At 30.6% G+C, this 25,755-nt stretch overlaps 1 protein-coding gene across 2 annotated transcripts in view; it reads left to right on the forward strand.

Moving 5' to 3' along the window:
• Nucleotides 1–754: 754 nt before the first annotated feature.
• The window catches only part of Hpr1 (THO complex 1-like protein Hpr1), a 39,944-nt gene continuing 14,943 nt past the window's right edge, over nt 755–25,755 (forward strand). The window contains exons 1-12 of one of the 2 annotated variants that reach the window (XM_067278718.1): nt 755–887; nt 2,354–2,433; nt 4,971–5,031; nt 7,155–7,221; nt 7,289–7,407; nt 9,341–9,389; nt 11,596–11,691; nt 18,064–18,196; nt 18,280–18,388; nt 20,071–20,208; nt 22,109–22,209; nt 25,556–25,654. In XM_067278718.1, coding sequence (XP_067134819.1) covers nt 840–887; nt 2,354–2,433; nt 4,971–5,031; nt 7,155–7,221; nt 7,289–7,407; nt 9,341–9,389; nt 11,596–11,691; nt 18,064–18,196; nt 18,280–18,388; nt 20,071–20,208; nt 22,109–22,209; nt 25,556–25,654 — 1,100 coding nt within the window. In that variant the 5' untranslated portion in view covers nt 755–839. The remainder of the gene's footprint in view (nt 888–2,353; nt 2,434–4,970; nt 5,032–7,154; nt 7,222–7,288; nt 7,408–9,340; nt 9,390–11,595; nt 11,692–18,063; nt 18,197–18,279; nt 18,389–20,070; nt 20,209–22,108; nt 22,210–25,555; nt 25,655–25,755) is intronic. The other variant, XM_067278719.1, reaches the window with a different exon arrangement.

Raw genomic sequence — 25,755 nt, forward strand, 5'->3', positions numbered from 1 at the left:
AGCGAACCCTTTGTTAACTATTTCGAATATCACCACCGGACACGAATAAAACCTTTTGTTAAGGTAGCGTCTTCGTCTCTTTATACTACATTTATAAACCGAAGTACAGCTAATTACAAGAAAAACAGAAAACATTACAATTACAGAAATGTCATTAATAAAATATATATCTTCAAGTTAATTCGATTAGCATAGATATTTCCGATGGCCAGATGATCAAGGCAGTCAGCCTGCCACCAAAGAACCAAGATTCGAGTTCAAATCAAAAATGTCGGGAATTTTCACGAGCGGCCAGGTAATATTTCATATCCCCGTCCTGTGGGCACAAAAAGATCTTTTTATCAAGTCCATCGTGAGTTTGGCCAGGTCCACAATGGGGCGGTCGGGTAGTAATGACGAGAACCGACATATTCGGGACGGGCCACGTCCCGAAAAATTCCTGGGGTTTTACAATCGGTGGCCCGCGTCGCATAAAATATGAATAAATATATTAATTTCGGCTTGCCGCTTGAAACTCGAACCGGTCCCTACCGACCGAACTCAAGAATCCCAACCGCCAAGCATAATTATTATAATAAATATCCTTATATTTTCGTTACACTATTCTCACGTATGTTAAAAATATTGCAATAATAATTAAATAAACTCTATAATAATTCAATATATAAATAAAATTAATTTGTTAAATTTATTTAAACGATTTGTTAAATTTCATTTTAAAAAAATTACGAGAACCGCACCCTGGTGTCAATTTCGTAAATTACATAGTCGCCTGGATTGGATGTTTGGTTTCATTTAGTCTTGTTTATCAACGAGTAATTTTCTTAATAATTAACGAAATGAATCGTATCAAGTTCAAATTCGAGTCTTACCGATCGGAATTTATTGTAAGAAAACCCAAATTTCTTGATTTATAGTTTTAAGTAACTATTAAGAGTAATAATTTGCTGTCATGAGTGGATTAAGCAAGAAATCAGTTAATTTGATGTGAAATTTTAAAGGAAATTTCTATTTTTCTAAGCTGATAGGATTAAGGGAGAACCACCTGGTCAACTGATGCTTGTCTAAGTGTAGTGCCAAAATTTAGTGAGGCTGTAAAGTCTTTCCAATTTGTGAAGACTTTCCTGATGAATTTCAGCATAAACAGGCTGTATTATATGTGACATTTCTAATATCAAGTGGTTGTTGTATTCAATAGGCAGAAAAGTGACATCAAAACAAACCGCAATGGACGAGATTTTTAAGAAATCAAAGTCGAGTGAAATGCCAACGAGCGTCTCTTTTTGGGCTTACGATATATATGGTTTCTGTCGGTTTTGTCGTACGCACGTATGGCACAATATAAGATCGTGTAACGTACGTGTTTCTATAGAATAGAAATCTTGGGAGACTGGACAATTTGAAGTATAGGTATTTCTTCTGTCTTCTGTCTGTGCCTTCTCCTAAGGGAGGTTGGCTGCCAGCAAATACCACTGTTCTCTTTTGTGACTTTTTTCTTCTGTGTAGGGGATTAAATAATGGATTTTTCCTGGATGGACGGGAAATCTGTCGTTCGTGTTATAACGGATTTTCTGAATGAAGGATGATTTTTTGGTGGTTCGAGCAATCCGTTAAAATGAGATTCTACTCTATACTATGAAAAGATGACAATGTTTATTGCCAGTTTTTTCACCAGTTGCCGTTTTATTTCGTTGGAGTGATAGAAGCAACACCACATGGTAAAATTTACATTTGGCAGAAACCTAGCTTGAGCCAAAATCTATATTTTTGAGATTCTTTTCACTTATTTGTTTGTATAATGCAGGATTTACAAATCCCAAACCTGTTGCTGTGTAAAATGCTACTGTTTGAAACACTTCAAGCCCTTGTCATCTATGTGGTAAATAAATACTTCTTTACTCATGCTGGGTGTGTTGTAGGATAAAGATTAAGGTCAGACACTTGAGATGGGATTTTCAGTGTTAGTTTTTTGACTGAAATCTCTAATTAGGTTAAGATTTAATCTCTAAGCTTTTTTGGATGACAGAAGAAATTATAAGGTTTTTCTTGAGGTCTCTATTTCAAAAGGATGAGGCTAGGACTGTCTTCATACATTGTTTACTAGTGGCTTCTTTTTAGAACCATGTTAAATTGAAAAATTGTTTGTAATTAATAAACCATATTAAAATGAAAACACGTTAGAATAGAATAGAGGTCTACATTTTATAATTATAGAATAATATATTTTTTTTTCCTTTTTATTTTATAATCAGCTTTCTTTGAGTCGGTCGTGATTTTGTGCAATGATTAATCTGTTGAAATAATTTTGGATGATAAATTATTGTTTATTATTAAAATTAATTTTCTTTTCTAGGAGCTGGTTAAAAATTGTATTGCTACTGTGAACATCAATCTTCTCGAAGAAAAAGCTCAACAGAAATATATAATTGGATGGTAATATCAAATTATTTTAAAATAGTCTAAGTTAAATTTTTAGAAGAATTTAGTCATAGTGATAACTTTTTCTGTATATTACACAAAGAGAAAGAAAATTAGATAATTAATAAGGTAGATAAATTTATATTTAATGCATTTAGAAGTATAAATGAAGTCAGCCAGATGGCTGTGTGATAATGTATCGTCCTACAATTGTGGGATGTCCAAGTTCAAATTCCATCCAAATCCTCATAATTTATGATAGACACGTTCAGTTTAGAATGTTATTTATTAATACTGTGTGTCAATATTCCATGTTCACAGTTTAGTTGATACACGTAACTGCTGTAGATCGTATAATGATTAGGGTTAGTATAAATGATTTTAATTTGAAACGTGTAATTCATGTCTGATGAAACTCTGATACATAAATTTGGTACCAGTGGAAAGAAAAACTCAAACTTTTCAGTATATCACAGGTGTTCAGGGTAAATCTCCTTGGTCACTTGGCACACGTCAGTCTTGTAGTCGAGTTCCTGGCAGATTGAACTCGACTACAGGATTGAGTGGTCTCTGTGATAGGCATTTGCAGATCATACAAGTTTGTGGTAAGGACGACATGTAGACTGAATATTTGATGAACCTCCAGAAGCAAAAATCACAGGGCATCAGGACCATGGAACAATTGACTTTCTCCTATGGATGCATTCCTTTTCCTTTAATTTGGAATAATATCACTTGTAAATTTGCTGGGTGGATCTGCCCAAACTCTGTTTGAAAATACCACTGTACACTAATAACAAGAAAATTACACAAAATGTTCTCCTGTCTTCTATTGTATCTATTTCCTGATTTTCCTCCACTATATCATAATTCTTGTATTTATTTGCTGTAAGCTTAAAACAGCTACTCAGCTTACATGCTGGTAATGACTAAGCAATGTATATAAACTAAGAGAATATACATATATATTTCATATACATAAGCTTTTGTGGACATAAGTACTCTCAATCAAAAATATTTTTGAAATGAAAACATAATATTCAGCTCATTTATTTAAAGAAATAAAAATAATGAATATAAATTGATTTTTAAGTTTTGCCTGTGATGATTTCATTCACTTCATTTAGTGAATTCCATTAGTGAAATGAAGTGTGATAAAATTAATATCGATCTTATTACAGGGGAAGTAGAAATTAAATGCAAGAATGCACTAAAGATTATAATTCTTTGTTTATAATTTTTAAGAGCTTTAGCTAATGAAATATTTCATTTTACCATTTTTTAAATTTAATAAATACCAATAACAAGGTTAAAGTAGCACAAATATTTAAAACACTTTCACTAAAGCTAACTATGCCCCTGAATTTGTTGTTGCACATAGTTTCTTATGCAAAGAGATTTATTATATCATGGAATATAGTTAGCATATTGGATTTAAACTGTGTTCTATTCAAACTCATTTATGTGTTCAGAATTTTTAACTAAAGAAGTGTATCTTAAATAAAATTGCTTTTCATTACATAATCTTTAGTGAAATTCAGGTAAATTATGTTTTTCTCACTTTTTAATTTTTTCACTTTAATTCTGTAATTGTATGTGGATTCCTGAATATAGCTTTGTTAGTAGAAATGTGAAACTACAGCCAGAAATACCTGGGTAAGAACACTATGTTTCCACATAATCATCAAATTTGTATAAGCATTTGTTATACCGTATAATCAACGTATCCATTCCATCAGAAAAGAATTTCGTGTCAAGACCCTCTGGCCAGGCAATAATGGCCTGTTGCATGCTCTCCACAGTTGGAAATTGTCATCCACGGAGATTTTTCTTGTGGGTACAGAGAGATAGCAGTCACTGGGTGCCAGGTCTGGGTTTAGGGAAGGTGTTCCAAAATCTTCAGTGCACATTGTCAATGTGTGAATGGGCATTGTGCAGTCTCACATTGTCATGTGAAAGAATGACATTCTCTCACAGATTCAGGGTATAGGCAGTTATCTTCCTCTCTATCCTAGAGACCTTGTTACCTTATTTATTGATACTCCCTTGTAGATATAGAGTATAATAGATGCAACAACAACCATAAAATTAAATCTAGAAATTAAATAATTTACAGTTTAACATTGCTCTAAAAAATTTCATTCATTGTTGTTTACAAGTAGTTTGTGTTTAAAATAAAAATTAGAAACTGTTTTCAAAGGAAAAAGTGTAATATATTTTGTTTAAAATCATTTTAATTTTGAATAAAAGCAATGCTGCAACTATTGCAACCACAGAGCATTTCATAAACAACAGTCTTCATTAAAAATTTGACTAATTCAAGCATCTGTTCCCAAAGCAAGATTTGAAACCATGATATGCCTATCATGGTTTCAAATCTTGCTTTGGGAACAGATGCTTGAATTAGTCAAATTTTTAATGAACTAGGAACAATGCCTTACCATATTGTTATCAGATTAGCAATAAATTTAGATTTAATTTTTTTGATATAGGTTACATTTAAAAGAGATACTTTATTAATTTTAACCAGATTATTTTCTTTAATTTATCAGCGAGAGTGATTTCAAGACGACTATTGATCAAGCTTTTAGAGATGTTCTCAGTGAAGCAATTGTAAGTAGTTTTACTAATTTTCTTGTTAGTTTTGGTAAAGAATTTTTAAAATTTATTTATATTGTACAGTTTATTTTTTTGTTATTTATATATTTTGTATGTTGATCAATTTTTTCTATTGCTTTGCTTACGGATAGCTTTAACTGAAGTTTATAAATTTTAATCCAGAAATTAATAAGTAAAAACTAATTTTGTTTTTCACTTTCAATTTAATGATTCTTCTAAAAAAGAATTTCCAGAAATTTGGAAAATTTTTTTCTAAACGAATTCATGTTCAGTTTCACATGATTTTGAATTGGATTATGGTTTAAATTAAAAAAAAAAAAAATTACAAATTAAAGAGAAACTATGGCTTTCTGCTAGTGTATTTTTGAGGAGACAAACTGCTTGCTATCATAACAGAGCAAATTTGTATAAGCACTGAAAGAAGAAAAGCAGGAAACAATATTAAACATTCAGATTAATTGTTTTAATCAATGTTCAAATTTTGAATTTGTTTGAACAAATCAAATTCTCTCATGTAAATTTAAAAATTGTTTCCTATCAAATTTACCTGTTTAATTCACATGGGTTTTATTGGGCTGAAATTTTCAAATTGCACATCTATAGATTTCCACTGTCGGTTGTCTATCCATCCATCTGTCTTTCTGTAATCTTGTGAACGGAGTTAGATAGATGAAAATTGAGACCGTCTTGGAAAGCTTAGAGGCTGGAAGCCCCAATTAACTGTATACAAACTTCTGGATGAAGTTCGTATCAAATCATGTGACTTCTGGTCTGGACCAGAAGTTGTGTGATCATGTTAATAAAAATTGCAACCTGGCATTATGATGATGTCACAATGAGTAATTGCTCATTCTTCAAATGGATCTAAAGTTCAAATACTGAATAAAAAGTTTAATGGTAACTCATAAAATAAATGTTAAAAAAATAAGATATGTACAGTTAATTTGCAAATTTAATGTTGCTGCTGTTGCTGTTACTTTTTTATTAATTCTAAGCTATTGTTGTTGCTTTATTTATTTATTTTTTTAATTGTGAAAATTTGGTGTATTTTGATGATACCTGGTGATGATTTCTTCCTTTAATATACTAAGTAGACAAAATATTGAGACTTGTAGACAAATGTCATGCATTATTTTTAATTTTTAGAATATTAGGATTCATGAAGATCAGTTAAATGAATTGTGATATTTAATTTGGCTGTTTATTTTTGTTTACTCAAATCAAAATTGTACAAATATAAAAAGTATTATGTGGATCATTCATTTATCTTTTGATTGTATTAGGATAATCAAAGTAAATTAAATTTGCTATGAAGGTGGATAGGATTTAACAGTCTCGCTCAGCTCTATCATTAGATAGGTATCTGTAATTGTAGAGTAAATTACACTTATATCAATATTTCTAAAATGGCATTATGGCCATATTAAGTTATTATAATAGTATACAGTATAGTTCAAATAATTATTTTATTATTTATTAAATACAACTAATTCAATAGTTATTTCAAATGCAAAGTGAGGAGCCAGACTATAATGATAAATAATTACTAAACAATTTGACAGGAGGCAGGCTGTTCAGGCCTCCATCTCTTGTTAAATATAATATAGTTGTACCTAAATATGTGTGGAAGCAAAGATTACATGGAGGTCTGGGTAGTGTAACTGACAACATGCTTGAATGACAAGTAGGAATTGCAGGTTTGAGTTCCACTCTGGGTGATCTTTTCTTCCAGAATATTTTAAAATTAAATTTAATTAATCAGTTTATTTATAGCTGTTATATTTAAGTAGAGATGGTGGCCTGGCAGCCTGCTTCCTGCCAATTTGCTTATTAATTATTTAGCCTTAGAGCCAGATAAAGAATTTGGCATTTGGTATTTGTTTTGTGAATCTTCTATTATACTTAACACCAGATATATACACAGACTTAAAATACAATAGTAAAAATAAATTTATATATAGAAAATGATAAAGATAAGTCAGACTTTATTTTCAGTATTATAAATTTAAGAAAGTGAAAATAAAATTTTGTTACTTCAAAATAGTTTTCATTTATAAATAAACTCTTGTGTTTAAGTCTTGTTACACGTGAGAAAGATTAATTTTTATTTCTGATAGTTAAATGGTGCCAAGAGAGATGAATTGGAAAAAATGCTGATGTTTGCTATTGAAGCTACTGAAAGAGGTAATTTTCCTGCTTATTAATTTATTTATAGCTTCAGTCATATCCAATTTATTATTTTCAATTTTAGATATATGCTCTGGTAGTCTGCCTGTTTTATTATTAAGTGATATGTTTGATTGCTTCACTTTGGATCAGTGTGAAGAGTTATTTACATTTGTAGAAAATAGAGTCAATATATGGAAAAAGGTGAGTTAAGTACAATATATATAATTCTGTTGTTTAGCATAAAAACGTCATATACAGTATTTCTTCAATTCTAAAATGCATCATGAATTTGGAATTTAATTTTAAGATTCTTTTGTGGAGGAAAAATTTTTCAACTAATTAGTTTCGAATCTATGAAAGTTGATTGACAAGTTAGAAAAACAATACAAATACCATGAAACAAGTAATGTTTAGCAGCTTCTTTTCATGCTATTTTGCATTGTCTTGAAGAAGGCATTTTAAATGTTCAAAAAGGAGTTTAAGTTGAACTCTTATTACCGGCAAAGATTATTTGAACAAATGTGACTGTGAGTAGTGTAGCTTGAAAACTTCAGTCATTGGTGCATAATTATGCATTAGTGCAAATGTGGCATGTGTATTATGCATCAATGTTAATACAATGAATGCTGATTGTTGTTTTGGCTAGCAAATTTAATGTGCCATTGATTTTAAGACACCTCAATTTTGGACAAGTAAATGATTAAAAAAAAAGTTCATCGAGGATTAGAATTGATGATGTTGGTACTAAAATTTTTTCAAACTTGATAAGTCTATTTCTAAGATCTAAATCAATTGACTATTTTAATTATTGATAAATGATTAAATGGTTAATTAATAATCCAATTTAATATAATAATAAGTGATGTTTCAATTAAAATATGGTGTAAAACTATCATGAACAGAGTTTTTGGTATGTACTGTTTTATGAGGTTTTATTAATTATACAATAAGTTACGTCAGACTCAACCCAAGCAGACCTCAACCTAAAAATAAACTTACACATCTTGGTGGAAGATAAGTGTCATACAGGTAAGTGATGGAGAGTGACAAGACTCATTTAAAATAACAGATAATTTATTAAATTCATTTTTTCCTAAGTTTACGAAGGTTATAACAGAGATAGAGCTGCACTCTGATCTCACCTGAAGTTCAGAGTACAGCATTTACCTTGACTTTGTACTCCTGTTGATGACTTGACCTTGTACTCTGAATAATGACTTGACTATTGTTTGTTGAAAAGGAGTTGAAAGGTTCTGGAAGTTTTGCTGAAGGTGGTTCAACATCTTCATTGTTGAATAGTCTCTTTCTTTGACTTCTCTCTTTTGAATAAAGAACTTCTATATGTTACTTTGTGTGACACATACTTGACCTTATCTTTTATCTTTTTCTTTCTCTCCAACATCATGATTCTTGTTTAGAGCTAACCAGTTGAGATTGAGGTTGTTGTTCTAGATCAGGCCTGGCCAGCCCACGGGCCGCATGTGGCTCGTCACGTTAAATTGTGTAGCCCGCTAAACGATATTATATATCTATTAAAACTTTTGTTTCTCGTTATGTGTATACCAAAACAGTTAAATAAATGAAAATTTGCATGTGTCATTGTTATAATGCACAAGTGCAAGTACAAACTCTTGGTATAACAATAAAATCTTACTCATTTTGTATTTGTTTTACTTTTTTAAAAGCGTGTTTACCTAAATTGTGGCCCACTGTAATGTTACACGTGATCAAAGTGGCTTGCGAAACAATTTGGGTTGGCCAGGCCTGTTCTAGATCAATGAAATTATTTTGTTGTTTTTCCATCTTTGAATAAAAAAAGACAAAACAGCCGGCTATCATCAGGGACAATTATTATAACTTCTCCACATAGGAATATGTTTTAAGTCTGGCTTTTCATCAAAACCAAGTTAAATTTTGTTAAATTAGATTCATATTCTTTTTAATAAATTTCAATTTTCACAGTTTGAAAAGAAAGTTTGTAAAACTTTATCTTCTTTTTTAAATTAATCTTAAATATATCTTACATAGTATCTTAAATATGTTATGTAACTTTTACATTTTTAAATATTGTATTATACTTTGTTATTTTCCTTTAAATTATTTGAATTAATGAATTAATATTTTTATTTTACAGGATATATTTTTTAAAAATTGTAAAAATCAACTTCTTCGTTCATGTAATGGTAAGAAAAAAGTCATTCTAATATGATACTTTATAAATTGAATTGTGTTTTGTGTAAGATTTTACAAGTTAATTTATTATTAATTTTATTTACAAAAGAATATTAAAAGCTAAAGTAATTTAAATATTATATACAAATTTAAAAATTTTAAGACTAATTTTCCAAATTACAATTTCAAGTTTTACATTTCAAAAATTTTATGTGACTGTTTATTAAGACTGTTTGTGGATTGTTGTTAAGTTCTGTGAAATATTACATTCCTCTTAATGAATGTAATATTTCACAGAGAAATGTTGAAAATATACAGATTTTCTGATTACTGTATCTGGGCAGTACCAGATAACGTGTTCTTTTATATATAATACTTTGGTATTCCTAAATTAGTTTTATTATGTCAAATTTAGTATTTAGTTTGTCTCAGTCATTTCATCTGTTGTTTTTTTATATATATATATGTATACATAGTACATCAGTATTAAGTATGAAATGGAATTGGTAATAAAGAATTGTTATTTAATAACCATTTATTAACTAATGATTACATGCCATTTTTAGCACATAAACATACATAAAGTGGAGATTTTCGGCTGATTTTTTATGTGTAATTACACTGCCATAATTGCTGTTCCTTGAATTAGATAATTCTGAAAAAGCCTGTAATGCATCTTCTCTGTACATGCCAAATTTGAATATTATACATTGTTTTGTTTACAGAACAATGTCCTTGACTGGGCTGATAGCATGGGTGAGTTCAGCTGGAAATAAATGATGGGAGGGTTGAGGTGTTTCTCAGAAGGACCAGAAAATGATTTTTCTGTATTTTTTGGGCACAAAATAAAGTTGCAAAAACATTTAAATTGTTGAAGGTCATAGTACCCTAGGCTACTTTATGGAGACAAGCATTCAAGGTTATAACAAGTTGCAGACCACCATGTCGTTACATTATGCATAGCTGACAAACATTCACAAAATCATGACTATCTCTTGTAGCAATCATAAAAGTCCTTCATAACATCATTTTTAATGACATCAGATCATCAAAAATGATGTCAGAATGGAAAATTGCCTCCTTATACATGTGATTGTGTGACAATAAACAAATATTGTACATGATTACTTATATAAGCCAGCAATTTTTTGAGGACTAGTGATAATTGAAAAAAGTTTTTTCAATTGAATTTTTTTACACATATGGTTAGCATGTAGCACAAGAATATAATGGAAGCACAATTAAGTAAGTCAGTTTGGTAAAAAAAAAATACCCACAAAAAACTAGTAGTTGTGAAAAATTGTTGCTACTGCATGTGATCACAGGTTAATAAAAGTAGTTAGTTCAGTGACAGCAAAATCTGCCAACAAAATCAAAATTGTTGGTAAAAATAAAACTGAAGATAATAAAAATTAATTTATGGTTTTAATGTTTTAAATTATGTTTTATGTATTCATTGTATTAGATTATGTTTTGCATGTTTGTTGTAAAAATTAAAATTTTTGTACAGGTTATTTGGGTTTATGTACTAAATATTAAGACAATTATGGTTCTGTTGATCTTAAACTGTGTACTTTTTGAAACTAAAGGGGTTACTTTTGTCAGTCAAATTTTCTAGTATTACATGCAGACATGTAAGAATTAATTAATTAAAAATGATGGAAAATGGCCAGTATATGCAATTTAGAAGTTACTAGTTGAGTTAATAATAAACCATTTCATTTACACAATCTATAAAGTTACTGAAGTGGAGAAATGTGAAAATATAGATGGAAAACGAATCTCATTCTCAACATGTTTCAAAACTGATTTTCTGCACATCAAAAAGCAGAATCAATAAACTATAAAATTCAGTCATAACTTCTTATCAGGTTAAAAAGGTTAAATTTTTTTTGGCTTTTTTATGGAAACAAAGAATTTCTCTGAAAAAAAATTTTAGTATGTTTATTAGGAAGACAATCTCTATAAAATGATATACATTCCATTAAAAAGTGTCATTGGTCATTCTCTTGTAATCCCTTATAAGATATTTTTACAAGTATGAGAACTGTTAAATACTTTATTCTGCTACAGTATAAAAAGAAGTATTTTTTAGTGTTGCAGATAAAAATGTTATTTTGAAAAACATATGTTAAAATAAATGATTTTGTTGTAATAAATATAAAATTTAAATGTATAAATTATTTGTTTAAGGTATTTATTTATTAAACTTTTTAGATTTATTAAGAAGACTTTCAAGATCTCAAAACACAGTATTTTGTGGAAGAATTCTTGTATTCCTTGCTAGATTATTTCCACTTTCTGAAAGATCAGGTATTATTTATGTAATTTTAAGGAATTTGATTATTATTAACATTTTTTTATATTTTAATACTAAAATAAAAAGATAAATATTTATAAAAAATGGAATATTTAATCTAAGAACTTATATTTAAATATATAATGTATTTGATATATGCATGTTCACATATTTTAAATTATAAAAGTTTATATATATAGTAAGACCCCACTTAACGCTGATTCAATATAACGCAGACTGCTGAAGTCTAAAAAAAAGCTCAAAATTTACGCTGATTTAAATTATTGCAGCATTTCATTGATTTGTATATAATACGATTACTAACACAAATGACTCAGAAAAAGGTGGCAAAATGATGGACTTTCTTTAAATCTATGTTTGTTTGGTGCAATTTTGGAAAAAATATAACATCATGGATGCTGTAGGCAATATCAGGGCTTAAAGTGACTCTCTTTTTTAGCTTTTTTTCATAGCTCCTCTCTTTTTTAGCTTTTTCTGAAAAAAACTCACTTTTTTAGCTTTTTTCACTTCCCATGTGAAATTTTTTTTTTGTAAATGCGCTCAGGAGCGAAATAGCAACCAGCACGTCCCCATATGCCTTATGGACCGTGCGCGACATGATAAGGCACTGTCGTATACACATGTAGTGTACTACATTTATATAAACTAACAAAACGAGGAGCTTCCCAAAGCTTGATACTCTGCACACGCTGTAGGAATTTGCACGTGGGTTCTCCTTGCTTGTATCTTTGTGAAATACCGATTTCCGCGGCACTTCGACATAATCACGCTGCATTAAGACATAAGTACACTTCTAGTTCAGTGTTAAGAGTGATTTTTATACAGCATTATTTTTAGCATTTGTATTTATTTAAGTGCAGTGGACAAAAGAAAGAAATAGATTTTATTTAATACTAACAGTAGAAACTCATGTTTTAGCAACGGAAAATCGTATAGAACCCAATACTTTCTGAAGTAAGTTGCTAAGCAAACTTCTTCCCAACCGCCTGCTATTCTTTAGCTTAAATGATGACATTACTTGTTTTTGACTACCGTAGAAAAAACAAAAATAATAATTGTTGAGCGATAATAAATTTGATTTCTACTGTTATTATTAAATAAAACGTTGTAGGACACTCGTTTCAAAGCTTGTATCTTTCTAGCACTCTGTAAAATTAAAGATCGAGCAGCGAATCTCGTGTTAGGAAATACAAGATTTTAAACTAATATCCTAAATATTAATAACTTCTGTAGAGAGAATCTTTAGACAAAGACAAAAGTTTGGTTTTAAGTGGGTGCTTATATATTTGGCATGCACCATGGTTTTCTGTATTCTAACGGTGTCCTTCATTTTCCATTTTGACAGAAACTATAAAACTCGTCACGCACGTGCGCATTCGAACAGCTTCGGTCAATCCGGCACCAAATTAAAAAATTAATTTGTAAATATTTAGCGTCAAAAAACTGCTATTTTCACTTTAATCTAGCTTTTCGATATGCTTCTAGTCGAACTCAGTCAAAAAATTAATTTAATTACAATTTATTGAAGATTTTAATTTTTTAATATTAGAAAGTAATTAGCATAAATTACATGGTGTCATGTCTCATCTTCGCTCCCGTTCAAGTTTATTGTCCTATACATGCACCGATGTTCGTTTTTACTTCTGCTGGGGTTTTATTTCAACCTCGACCATTTGGTTACGCAAAGTGGAGAGATGGGCGTCACATGATTGCATACCTGACTTTTTACAAGTTTCCTTACCTCGAAAGAAACTTATATTTTTTCTCGATTTTAATTATTATTAACTAACTTTTTTGATGGATTCTTATATCCTTGTATTATCTAAAGTTGCAGATATCAATGCGTAAAACTTTATTTAAAAAATTGTTTTTCTTATATTTTAAAATTCAAAAATAAATTAAATATCGGAAATGCTAAACTGTAAGTACAGTGTGTTTTACATTATCATTGCAAACAGATACAGCCAATTATTTTATAAATGTATTTATTATTTTAATTTTTATAAATTATTTAATTTGATGCAATGTGATCAATTAATTACTGTGGCGCGTTGACATGGGCGTAACCAGGAAGGGGCATGGGTGGGCACGCCCCCCCAGTTAACCTGGTGCCCCTCCCCAGAAAATTCTTCTTCTTCTTTTTCTTATTCAATTTAATATGGAGATGCGGCTTTTTCTCCGACCGACGTTGCCAGTTGCTAAGCGAAACGGCTAGTGAGGCTAATGTAGCGCTCCAGCGCCGCCACGTATTGACTAGGAGTGATGGAGGCTGGCGGCCAGTAGATAGGTGTCAGCGTGTGCACCAGAGACATGTTTAGGTCATCGTGTTGCCTAGGTTTTTGTGGGCTATAGTGTATTTGGGGCAATGTAGCCAGTAATGAAGTGTAGTTTCCGCTGCGCCACAATGGGGGCACCCCGGGGAGTCGTGTAGATGCCGTGAGTAAAGGAAAGCATGTAACGGGGCCATCTCGGTCCGGAGCTGGGCCAAAAGCGTCTCCGCGTGGCGAGATGACGCGCAACTGTACCTCCAGGGGGCGAAAGGGCGTAGGTGGTCCTGGCCTTTGTTGCGGAGCGCCACTGACCAGGAATCCGTCAGGGTGCTGATGGTGGTGTCCTGCAAAGCCCGGGTGAGGTCGCGTGGCGTGAGGGGTTTCCAGATGGAGCCACAGAGCGGGTCCCCAGAAAATTATAGCCTCTAGGCCCCCCATAACAAACTCTGGCTACACCAATGCGCGTTAATTAATATGGAGGCGAGACTCGATTCAATTACTTTTTCATTTCAGACGTTAATTACAGTGTTATTTTAATGTAATTTTATACATAATGTATGTTTATTATAATTAATAAATCTATATAAGAATAATATCTGTGTCTAATAAAACAAAGCGATTTATAAAAATAAAAAGCGTGCGTTCCATCTCGATCTTTTGTAAGCGAAATTTTATGATTTTAATTTTTAAAAAATGAGATTTTAATTTATAATTTCTGTAATTTGTTCTATAAGAGCAAAAAACTAAACTTATCAAATATCAACTCTCTGTAAATAATTTCATCATTTACTTATTAATGTCAGATTTGTTAAATTTCATGGGATTGTATTATTTTTTAACTTCAGGGTAGTAGAAAGCTTTGTATATTTTCTCCCATAAAAGTAATAGACTCTGCCGGTTCCCCACTGTGAAGGACAACAAACTGCTAAATGTTTAATTACATTGTTTTCATAAACTCTCTTCTCTGTCAGTTGTGGGTCGAATGACTAACAAATTGTTTTATTGTATTCAGGGGAATAGATTTGTGAGACTAGTATTACCAGTAATGAATTCTGTAATTTTATTTTTAATCATTTAAAAAATATTGATAAAATTACCAAATAAATGATTGGGTCACGATTACTAGTGGTATTGCTATATAACAGACATGGGCAAATGCGACTCCGAGACCGCATGCGGCTCTCGGAGTCGCATTTTTGAGTTTTATGTGGCTCTTGCCGAAAGTGTTAATTTCTGCCTTTTATTATTATTTTTACAGTTTTATTTCCACAATTTTGTGAAAATATGTTTATTAAAAAAATTCAATACTTGTTTTATATTATATAATAAAATCAAGGTACAGAACTGCAGTACAGAGTAAAAAAGTACAGAACTGCGGCTCCCGTGCATTTTGCAAAACCTACATTTCGGCTCCCACTGAACTTTTGCTTGCCCACCCCTGCTATATAATGAACATGCAACCCACTGATTCTGCCAGAAGTTGTTTTTTTCCTTCTTTAATTACATTTTTTTAATGAAGAAATCAAAAAATGTACCTTGAAATAAATGGCATTTGAAATTTGGCATGTTATATGGAAACACATTCTGGTAGTTATGTTACTATTCCATTTGCTTTGCTGTGTAATGCTGGGAATTCTGTACGGGGCACATGAAAACTTAATGCGGGCCTGTTCTGGCTTAATGCAGTCTTACTGGTCACTTTTCTGGAGTATAAACTCGGCCTAACTATTTTCATATTTAATCTTATCAGTCCACTTAATAATCAATCTAATATCATACGCAATGTTATTGATACAAAATATGTGTGCGTTTGTGTGTTTTTTTAATAATGCCTGTTTTTGTTCATTTTAACACTATTAGCTTTTTTAGTTTTTTTTCAGTGTGAACTCTCTTTTCTCACTTTTTTTATTGCCATGACTGCTTTAAGCCCTGCAATATTGGCTTCGCTTGACAAGAATTAACTGATAAATGCACAAACGAAGTGTGAAAGAAGTTATAGCTGAAGGTATCCAAGAATTCTCAATGAGAAGAGCCTATCGCTGTATTGTTAGGTTGACCAAACTCAACCTAATCAATACAGCAGGACTAGGAGATGTAGATGACCAGGATATTGAGGAGTTACTGCAGGTTTCTAGTGAGAGCTTTACCAATGACGACCTTCAAGAATTGGCAGAACAAGAAATTCATGTAGAACTGGAAAATAGAGATTCAGAAAATGAAGAACCCAAAAAATTCCTCTACAGATTTCCTTAGTAAAAGTTTAGTAATGATAACTGAAATTATTGATCAAATTGTAGCGAATGATCCAGATTTTGAAAGGCGTGCAAAAGCAAGACAAGGTGTTTTAGATGCAATCTCCTGCTACTGATGTTTGCGTAAGAAAAGAGAAAAAGCAACAAATGAAACTAAATGACTTTATTGCGAAAAACAAGAATTTCAGAAAAGTCAGGACCTTTACAGTAAAGTTTACTTTTTGTGATGAAGGTCCTGACTTTTCTGATAATGTTATTTAAATATATATGTTATTTAACATATATTTTTATACAAATTAATAAAACTTAAAATTAAAGTAACATTTGTTTATTTTTGGTCGTGTGTTCCCCTATCCTTATTTACTCTATGTTAAAATGACCTCGTTTAACACTGTTTTGTTTATCGCTTTGTCATTTAGGAATGCATCCCCTGCGTTAAGTGGGGTCTTACTGTATTTGAGTATTCAATAATAATAAAATATACATCATCAAACTTCAAACTTTTGACTCAAATAACAAATGAATGATTAAACATTAATTGAAGATTGATTATACATTTGATTAATGATGAATTGAAATGCATATATGAATAGCTATAATGTAATAAATGTAATAACTATATATACATTTCAATTCATGATTAATGATTAATGATGATGATGTTTATTTTTGCTACATTTTTAAATGTCATTAATTTAAAAGTGATCATTAGGAAAACTTTCCAAATAAAATCTATATTATTAATAAGTATACTACTATGAGAATTCTTCTTTTTAATGTTTACTGTATTAATGTTTTACAGCATTATGATTTTGTAATCAAATAAAAGGGATTATTGTATATAGTTATGGAATGAACAGTGACAAGATTGCTCAGAATACAGAACAGAATACAGAACAGTTTATTAAGTTAATTAAAATAACTTCAAAAATAAATATAAGATGAAAACAAAAGCAACTTGCACATCCTTAGAATGAATAACAATTAATAGTTAAATAGCAATAATAATAATTACTTTAAATATTAAACAATACAATATTTAAATTAAACCTAGTCTAATATCAATGATAAAGTACAGTGCTGTACAAAAATAATGGATTATTATAAACTAGTAGCCCGGGACACCCCCTAGTGCGCATTCTAGTAGCAGCAGTGTCATTCTGTGGTATAAATAATAAATTCATATTACAAATAAAAATAATAATATACTGAATTTCTCATGGCATACCCTACTAAAACACAGTCAAAAACGCAAAAAGCCGCATTTATTGTTATTTTAATATTGTTACGCAAAAAACTGAATTTATTGCTAATTTAAATAATAGCCAGGGGCACCCTAGTGGCCGTTCTAGGCATACCATTACAGATAAACTGACACACGATCAATGGCTTATATTATTAGATATTAATTCGCTACAGTTTTCTTGTAATTAACTGTTTAATTACTCTTATTAATAATTAACTCAGTAATTGCTCTTTAATTAATATTATTGTAGAGAATAGAGTCTTAATTATATTGATTTGGATATAAGTATGAAATATGAATCCTCCAATAGATTTGTTAAGGTGGTACATTTTATTTTTCTGGAAATATACTCGTAATAGAAAGTTAGTCAATCTAGAAATTATGAATTGTACCAAAAAAACAAAAATGCTTAAGTTATTTGAAAACTATTAATTATTAAATGAATTTAAAAGGATCCATTTGTAATAACATATGCTGCTGCTGCAATAAATTTAAAGAAATATTTAATAATTTTAACAATTGCTATTTTCTATTTTTCTTTAAAAAATGATTTTTATCATTTGATTCATTTGTATAACATTAAAATTCGTTTATTAGGTTTAAATATTATCAGCGAATTCAACTTGGACAATATAACATCATTTAGTAGAAAGGAAGATAGCAGTATCGATGAAATTTCTGGTGATAAAGACGAAAATATGGAAGAGGGAGAAATGGACGATAGCGGGTGGTATGTCAAGAAATTTTATAATAATGTACAGTTGCTTAGATTATTTACTTTTGCTAAAGTGTTATTGATAAATTTCCTTACAGTCCAATAAATGTCGACTATAATCTATATCGAAAATTTTGGTCTCTACAAGAATACTTTCGTCAACCAAATCTTTGTTACAATAAAATTTATTGGAGACAATTTGCTTCTGTAAGTATTAATTTTAAATTGTTATTTTTGTAATGGAAAATACAAAAATTTTTAAAATTTTATTGATTTTGTGAAATAATTTATCTTCATTTTTGATTTATAAATTGAAAGAAATTTTACACTATATGAAGTTTTTTTCTCCCATTAAAATAATACACCCCTACAAACATATGTACACACAAACTTTGCATTGAATAACATGTATGTTAGAACGATTAAATTGAAATTATTTTTCATTTGTTATAATATAAAAACAATATATATATCTAGCTATTTAAAGTGTCATCAAATTTTAAATATTACTGATATTCTCATTGGAATGATGTGAAATCATTGCCATTGAAGAGTCTCCTATTTACATAGGAGTAACTTAATTCATTCTTTTATGACAGATACTTTTTATTTCATTACTTCTTGTAATCTGTAGTCAAAAAGATGTTAATAGAATATTTTGAATTTTCCATTTGGAGAAAGAAGAATCAAAAGAAGAATTTTAATAATAAACTGGCAGTTTAACTAAATAGAATACAAAACTTTTCTAAAAATTGTTTGCATTTTCTCTTGTTAAAAAATAATAATGTATTAGTATCTGTGTTAATGCAAGAAAATAGTTTAAAAAACAAGAATGTTTTTAATGTTATAATTAGTATTACTTACTATAATAATAAGTATTATAGGAAGAGATAGTATTTATATGTTCATAAGTAATTTATATACCATAAAAAATTATATAATTAATTGTGAGCTAAAATTAAAGTTCACAAAGTGAAGAAAAAGTTTTTAAAATGACAAAGTAACTTACTCCAACAGACCTTACTTTGGAAGCTGCAGTCAGAATCCAGATGTTTCTATCCTCCTTGCAATTTCAACTCAACCAGAACTTCCACTGTATAAATCACAAATTATATTTACATTATAGTAAACAATAGTATAAAAAGTTAAATTAAAACACCGTACTTCACTTATAATAATGATATGATTGGATAAAAATCTTGAAATAATGAAATAATTCAAAAATTTTTATATTTTGGATGAAAGGCATAATTTTATATATTTTTGAAGAAGTGGTGCACTTAGTCTTTTAAAATGGATTATCATCATTATTTTATAAAGTATGTTTAAAGTTAGATTCATACTGGCATAAGAATAGTTATGAAGTAGTAGTTATGAACTGTAAGTTTGTCCCCTTTTGGCAAGTGTTTGACTGTTCATTAGGAGTTTAGAATATCTCTCAACTTTTGCTTAACTTAAGTTTGTTTGACCAATCAATTTTTTACAACTAGTGTTTGAATGTTGTTTACCCAATTACATTCTAATTTAGTATGTGTCACATGTTATGATGTGGACAATATTTTGTTTTGGTTAGTGTTTGTTTTGTTTATTCTTGATGGTTTGTAGGATAGTATAAACCAAGTTTTAGAATTTGATTTCGATTTTAAAAATTTGATAATAATTTCTCAGACTTTTCAGAAATGTAATTGTGGCTATTTTTGATTAGAAGTAATGTCAAATAATGTTAAGGAACACTCTTATTTATCGTGTTTAAGAAGAAATACAAATACACAATTGTTTAGTTTCTGAAATTTTTAGTTTTTTATTTTATAGAATTTATAAAATAGTTTTATCATACTTTTAATGTTTCCCGTTATGCATCTAAAGTAAGAATTGTTTTAATTTAATAGTATTCGGCCGACGTGCTTTCGGCATTTGGAAGTTTTAAACTTGATGACATCAAATCAACTAAATGGAAGCTTTCCGAAGCAACGGCTTCTAGTACGGGGAAACCTGTTTATTTTGCAAAATATCTAACAAGTCAAAAGGTAAGATATGGTATTTGATTATGTACTTTTGTATGTATTTAAATTATATATAGTTATTGTTGTATGCACAAAAAGAATATAGACTAACTGAATTAAAAGCATAAAATATAAGTAAAATAATTATATTAATTAGTTTATTTGTTTTGAATTATGAACAGAACTGAATAAAATATTACAAAAATATTGGATACAACTTATTTATAAGAGTGTAAAAGCAATAATTTTATACATAGATTACTCAAAAATATATAAACGACTGTATTTACTTGAATGTAAGACATGCTTTTACATGTTTAACATAGTATCTCTGAAAATAGGATGTCTTGTATTCTATGTACTATGTAATAATTAGCTTCTCTAGTGTCATGTATTTTATTCCTCTGTCAGTAATTTCATTGCATCCTTTTAATAATTTTGTTAGACCAATATTCATAATAATAAATATATAAGAGGTCAAATTAGCTCAGTCTTGTTAGTCTATTACAATAACATAGTAAGTACTTCTATGAAAATTCCAAAGAAAGTTGTGTAGCACTCTTAAGAAATGTTGCATTTCTGATGCTTTAAACAACATTGAATATGATTGTGTTTGGGAACATGTGAACATTGAATCCAGTATCAATTAAACTACTTTTAGTTTACTAATACTAAAACTCAGAAATGTGACTAAAATGTTAATATTGATTTAAAAGAGACTAACATAGCAAGTGAAGCCATTTCTGACTTCCATACTTCAGAATACTGTGATATATAACCTACTTTACTTGCAATAAATACTGAACGAAGTCCATTTATTTAGTCTCTGTTGTCTCAAATTGTCTGCTTTTTCAAAAAAAAAAAAAATTTATGGGTAAACATGTAAAAATTAAGGTATTATATATTAAGCTGATCTATCATTATGCCGTTTTTAAGACATTCTGTATTTTAAAAAGTAAGGGCAGTGAAGATGTTAACATTTGTCTGAAAAGAGTAAACACTATGTATATTTTGCTTTTATAAATTAATAGTTTGTATATAAAAGGGAGAATGAATAAGGTAACAAGCAGATTCCTGAATGAACCTTTATTAGTAAAAATGTGAAAATACAGCCAGACATAGGTAAGAACACTATGTTAGTTCTAGCACTTGTTCCACCTGCTAATCAATATATTCATTCTATCAGAAAAGAATTTTGTGTCAAGATCCTCCAGCTGGGTGATGATGGCCTGTTGCATGCTCTCCATAGTTAGAGTGTTTTTGTGGGCTCAAAGAGACAGAAGTTGCAGGGTAGTAGGTCTGGGTTGTAGGGAAGATGTTCCAAGACTGCCAGCACATTGTCAATATGGAAATGGATGCATTGAGCAATGTGCAATCTTATAATACCTTGCGAGAGAATGTGCCCTGCCAGCCATCATGAGTACTTTATCTTGATAATTACAATAAAGATATAGGTAATCAGTCATCTGTTGTTGTGATCTTGTTACCTTATTTATATATGTTCCTTTTCATATACTGTTCATAAAGATGAGTTTTTGCAAAATCTGTAATTAACAGTATTGAAAGTACAAAATCTTTTTATTGTGTGCAAAAAGCAATTGCTTTTATAAAACTAAAAAATGAATAAATATATATATATATATATATTTTTTTTTTAAGAATATCTAATGAATTTGTATATGTATTTTTTTATTTACAAAAATTTTTATTTAAAAAGTTACAAGGATTTAGAGGAGTCAAATATTCATATTAGTGAATGAAATAAATTGTTAGATGAATATAAAACATTCATTTAGAAATGATTATAAGTCTCAACTATCAGTTAAAATATATTTAAATTTGAAATTTAGAATTAAAATTCAAAATGTTACACAATAGATATTTTAATTTATTGGAATTATATTTATTTAAAATTTAATTTCAGCTGTTGGAATTGGAATTGAGTGACAGTAATTTTCGTCGTTATGCTCTTGTGCAGTTTTTGATTCTTTTTCAATATCTTCAGTCAGCAGTAAAATTTAAACAGTAAGTAAATCTAGATATTACTATAAATACAAATTTTCTATATATCAGGTTTATTCAAAAGTTCCCAGACACAAACACAAGATAAAAAACTTTATTGATACTAAAACACAAAGACGTGGCGATTCCTCAAAATAAAGGCCATTGTTAGCTAAGGTCTTGACTTAATTTTTTGTTAATTGATGGATTCTTTATACCACTCAGCTGTTTTTGATACCAAAAACTCATGAACTCCATTTTCAACATCATGCACTGTATTGAAGGAAGATCCTTGCAGAAAATGTGCCAATGACCAGAAGAGGTGAAAATCTGATGGAGCAAGGTCAGGGCTGTATGTAAGATTTGCCAACTAAAAGGAGGTACAATCAATCTTGCATCAGAATGAGCTTAAAGGAAACCACGTATGTGGGCTGTGGCGAAGGAGGCAAATGAAAAAAGTGTTTTACAAGAGAAAAACCGGCAAATATCAGCATTCCTTCGAAACAGTGAGAGTTCGTTTGATCGGTTGTAGCCCTGGGCGGATGAGAAGGATTGCTGGATGATGCAGATGATTGGTGAGATGAAGCTGCAGTGTCCTAGGTGATCGGCAGTAGCACAGCACAATAGATAAAGCACAACTGTAGGCTTAATCCAGAGGAGACTGTCCTTTTGACTTTGAAACTCCGATTTTTATAGTTTTTCTTCCACTATCTGCATTTTGGATTGATCCTTCATCCCATTTCTCGCTTCCCGATTGGTTTCCCTCTTTTTCCCAGGGAAAAACAGAGACCAACTGAGGTCATGAGAAAGGTCTGATTTGAGGTGTCTATTTGACACCCTTTGTCGACTATGCTCAGAAATTGTTGATAAAACCACAACACCTGTGCTCATAATTTAACCGTTGTTTAAAAATGCTGTCATTTTGGAATTCTAACGATCATATGCGATGTTTTTCTATTCCTCAAATTTTTCCCCTTTTCCGAAATTGTTTTCCTAAATTGACTATTTATGAGTACTTGAGTCAGATTTCTATCTGTTTATGAGTGCTTGTGTCAGAGTTCTACCTTTGGGTTTGACATTAACAAGTTGTTTAACACATGTTGGCATCATCCTGGGACTCGTTGTTTACATTTTGTGTCACATTGTTTAGATCAAGAGTTTTTTCACTCTCTTTCTCTTATATAATCTATCGTTAATTTTTTACACAAAAATTCTGCAATTTACGCAATTTCAGACCTCGTTCAGGTCCTCACATGTATGCTGGGTGAAGCAAATCTTTGATCTCCTCTAGCTCCTTTAACTTTTCTTGGACCACTCTAGAACAGTGTGTTGGAGTATTATTGTGATGCAGCAGTGTAGGTTTCAATTAAGTAATGTGTGTGCAGGAATTCAAATACATACTCCAGTTGCTCAGCATATAGATTACTGGCCATTAGGAACCAGCTCCCAAAGCACTGGTGTGTCCAGATTCCACCAAATGCACAATATGACTTTTTGTTTGAACTGTCTTTGTTGAACCACTTCTGTTGGCACTTCACCTGGCCAAAGTCACTAGTTTCCTCTGTTAGGGTTTTTGAAAAAGATCCATTTTTCGTCTCCCATTACAATCCTGCTCCAGAATCTGTTGTCTTTGGATTTTGCAACATATGATTGCAAACTTGTGTCCTCTTTTGTGCCTGCTGTGCTGTCAGTTCAGGGCATACTTGTTGAAGTCTTCTGCTATGAAGGCCAAGGTGTTTTAAATGCCAAATAATGGTTGATTGGGAAGCCCTGAGTTCGGCAGACAGTCTATGAGTGTATCTGCCTGGCTCCTGTTGAACAGCTCGGAGCAGTGCTTTTTCATTGATGGTTGTCCAGACTGAGGCTTGTCTAAAAGGCTGGTGTTTCAGAGTTGAAGTGGCAGAACCATTCAACTGCAGTTGTCATCAGGCCTGGATCTTCAAGTTCACAAATTTTCTCTGCTGCTACCCTTGCACTTAACTCTTGTTTCCAGTAATGATGCAAGATGCCTTGAATGATGAGTTTTTTATCAGTTGTTCTTTTATCAGGTAAACAATATTCTCCAAAGGAATGAACTCAACAGCTCTATAAAATGATGGTACGTGTTTTGATGATGTTGATGCATATACCAACTCGTGCATTTACAGCAGTGTTGTCAGTGCTAGAGATCTTTTTCATAAAAGTGATGTCAGTGTTTGGGAATGTTTGAATCACCCTGATACATCACAAATAGCTAAGAAATTATCACTTTTTAGTGTAACATTTTGATACAATATATCTTCAGTGGCCAAACTTATGACAATAGGAGCCACATACTGCCTATCAGAAATACAATTGAGAATATGACTCTCGTGTAATAGTGTTTTATATTATATATAGTTATTATTGTTCTATAGTAAATATTGTTACCTTATGTGCAATTGGGGTTACCCTTTGTTTTTTTGTCTATGGCCCAAGTGGTTCACTGGGTGGCAAGTCTACCAGACACTTTGGTGAAAGGTCTAGCATTATGTAGGTTTGGACAGAGAGTGACTTGTTCAAAAACTACTAATAAAGAAAGTAACAAAAAAAAGTTTATTGGCGATCTCAGGGAGGGCTCTACTACATGTTCTACTTTTAAGTGCAATTGCTATATGACATGGAGAGAAAGAAAGCTACAGTTGAATATTACTGGAAATAGTGCAAGTCAATAGATATGTCTCTTGGTCATAATAGTGAAGAAATGAAACAGAAATTAGTTTCTGTTTGAATAACTCAGTTCTACTAGAGTAAATTAATTGGTCTGCATATTCATACACATTCTCTTTAACAATGACATGGTTAGATCCTTCTGGATGTTCTGTTCAGTGTGATTCACTGATGATTTGATGATGACAACAATGACAACCTCTCTTTCAAGTTATCTCTTTTGTACACTTGGGCTTTGTCAGTGTCAGTCACTCTGGCTTTGATTGTCATGATCAGTCTGGCAATTTACTTTCCCACAGGAAGGTGTTCAATGTTTGTTCACTGTGAGGATTTCAATACTTTTCGTGGTGTCCTGTCTCAGAGAGGTTATAATTAACTTTACCAAAAGATATTTATAACCTCGGTAAAGTAAATATGAGGTCCAAATTTTTCTCAATAGAGTTGAAAATTGAAACTCACATTTACTTCACTGGTATTTTATAATTGGCTAGATAAATGTTTAATTTGTTTGACTTTACAAAAACATTCTTACATGTTCAAGGTTAAGTTGTGATTTATACTTTCAATCCATGTGTAAATTACAACTACAGGAGACATTATATATCTGTTGTGGATGTTGGCATGAATTTTTTGCTCTCTGTTGTGTTCTGACTGATTTTGTTCTCTTCTTGGAAAATGACAGAGTTCCCGTCTCAGAAAAGGAAAATGTTTTCGCCACTATCTCAAGACGTATCAACACAAAATGTAAGGAAACAAATCGGAAGCAAGGAGAATGTCTCAGGTGAGTCAACGGAACATTTGATCTTGTCTTATGTAAATGTCAAAGAGGAGATTAATGTTCAAGAAGAAATTAGACTTTTGTTGAAATTACAAGCCTCTTCA

Source organism: Centruroides vittatus, unplaced genomic scaffold (assembly GCF_030686945.1).
Source record: "Centruroides vittatus isolate TY-2023 unplaced genomic scaffold, ASM3068694v2 contig_817, whole genome shotgun sequence".
Classification (NCBI taxonomy): domain Eukaryota; kingdom Metazoa; phylum Arthropoda; class Arachnida; order Scorpiones; family Buthidae; genus Centruroides; species Centruroides vittatus.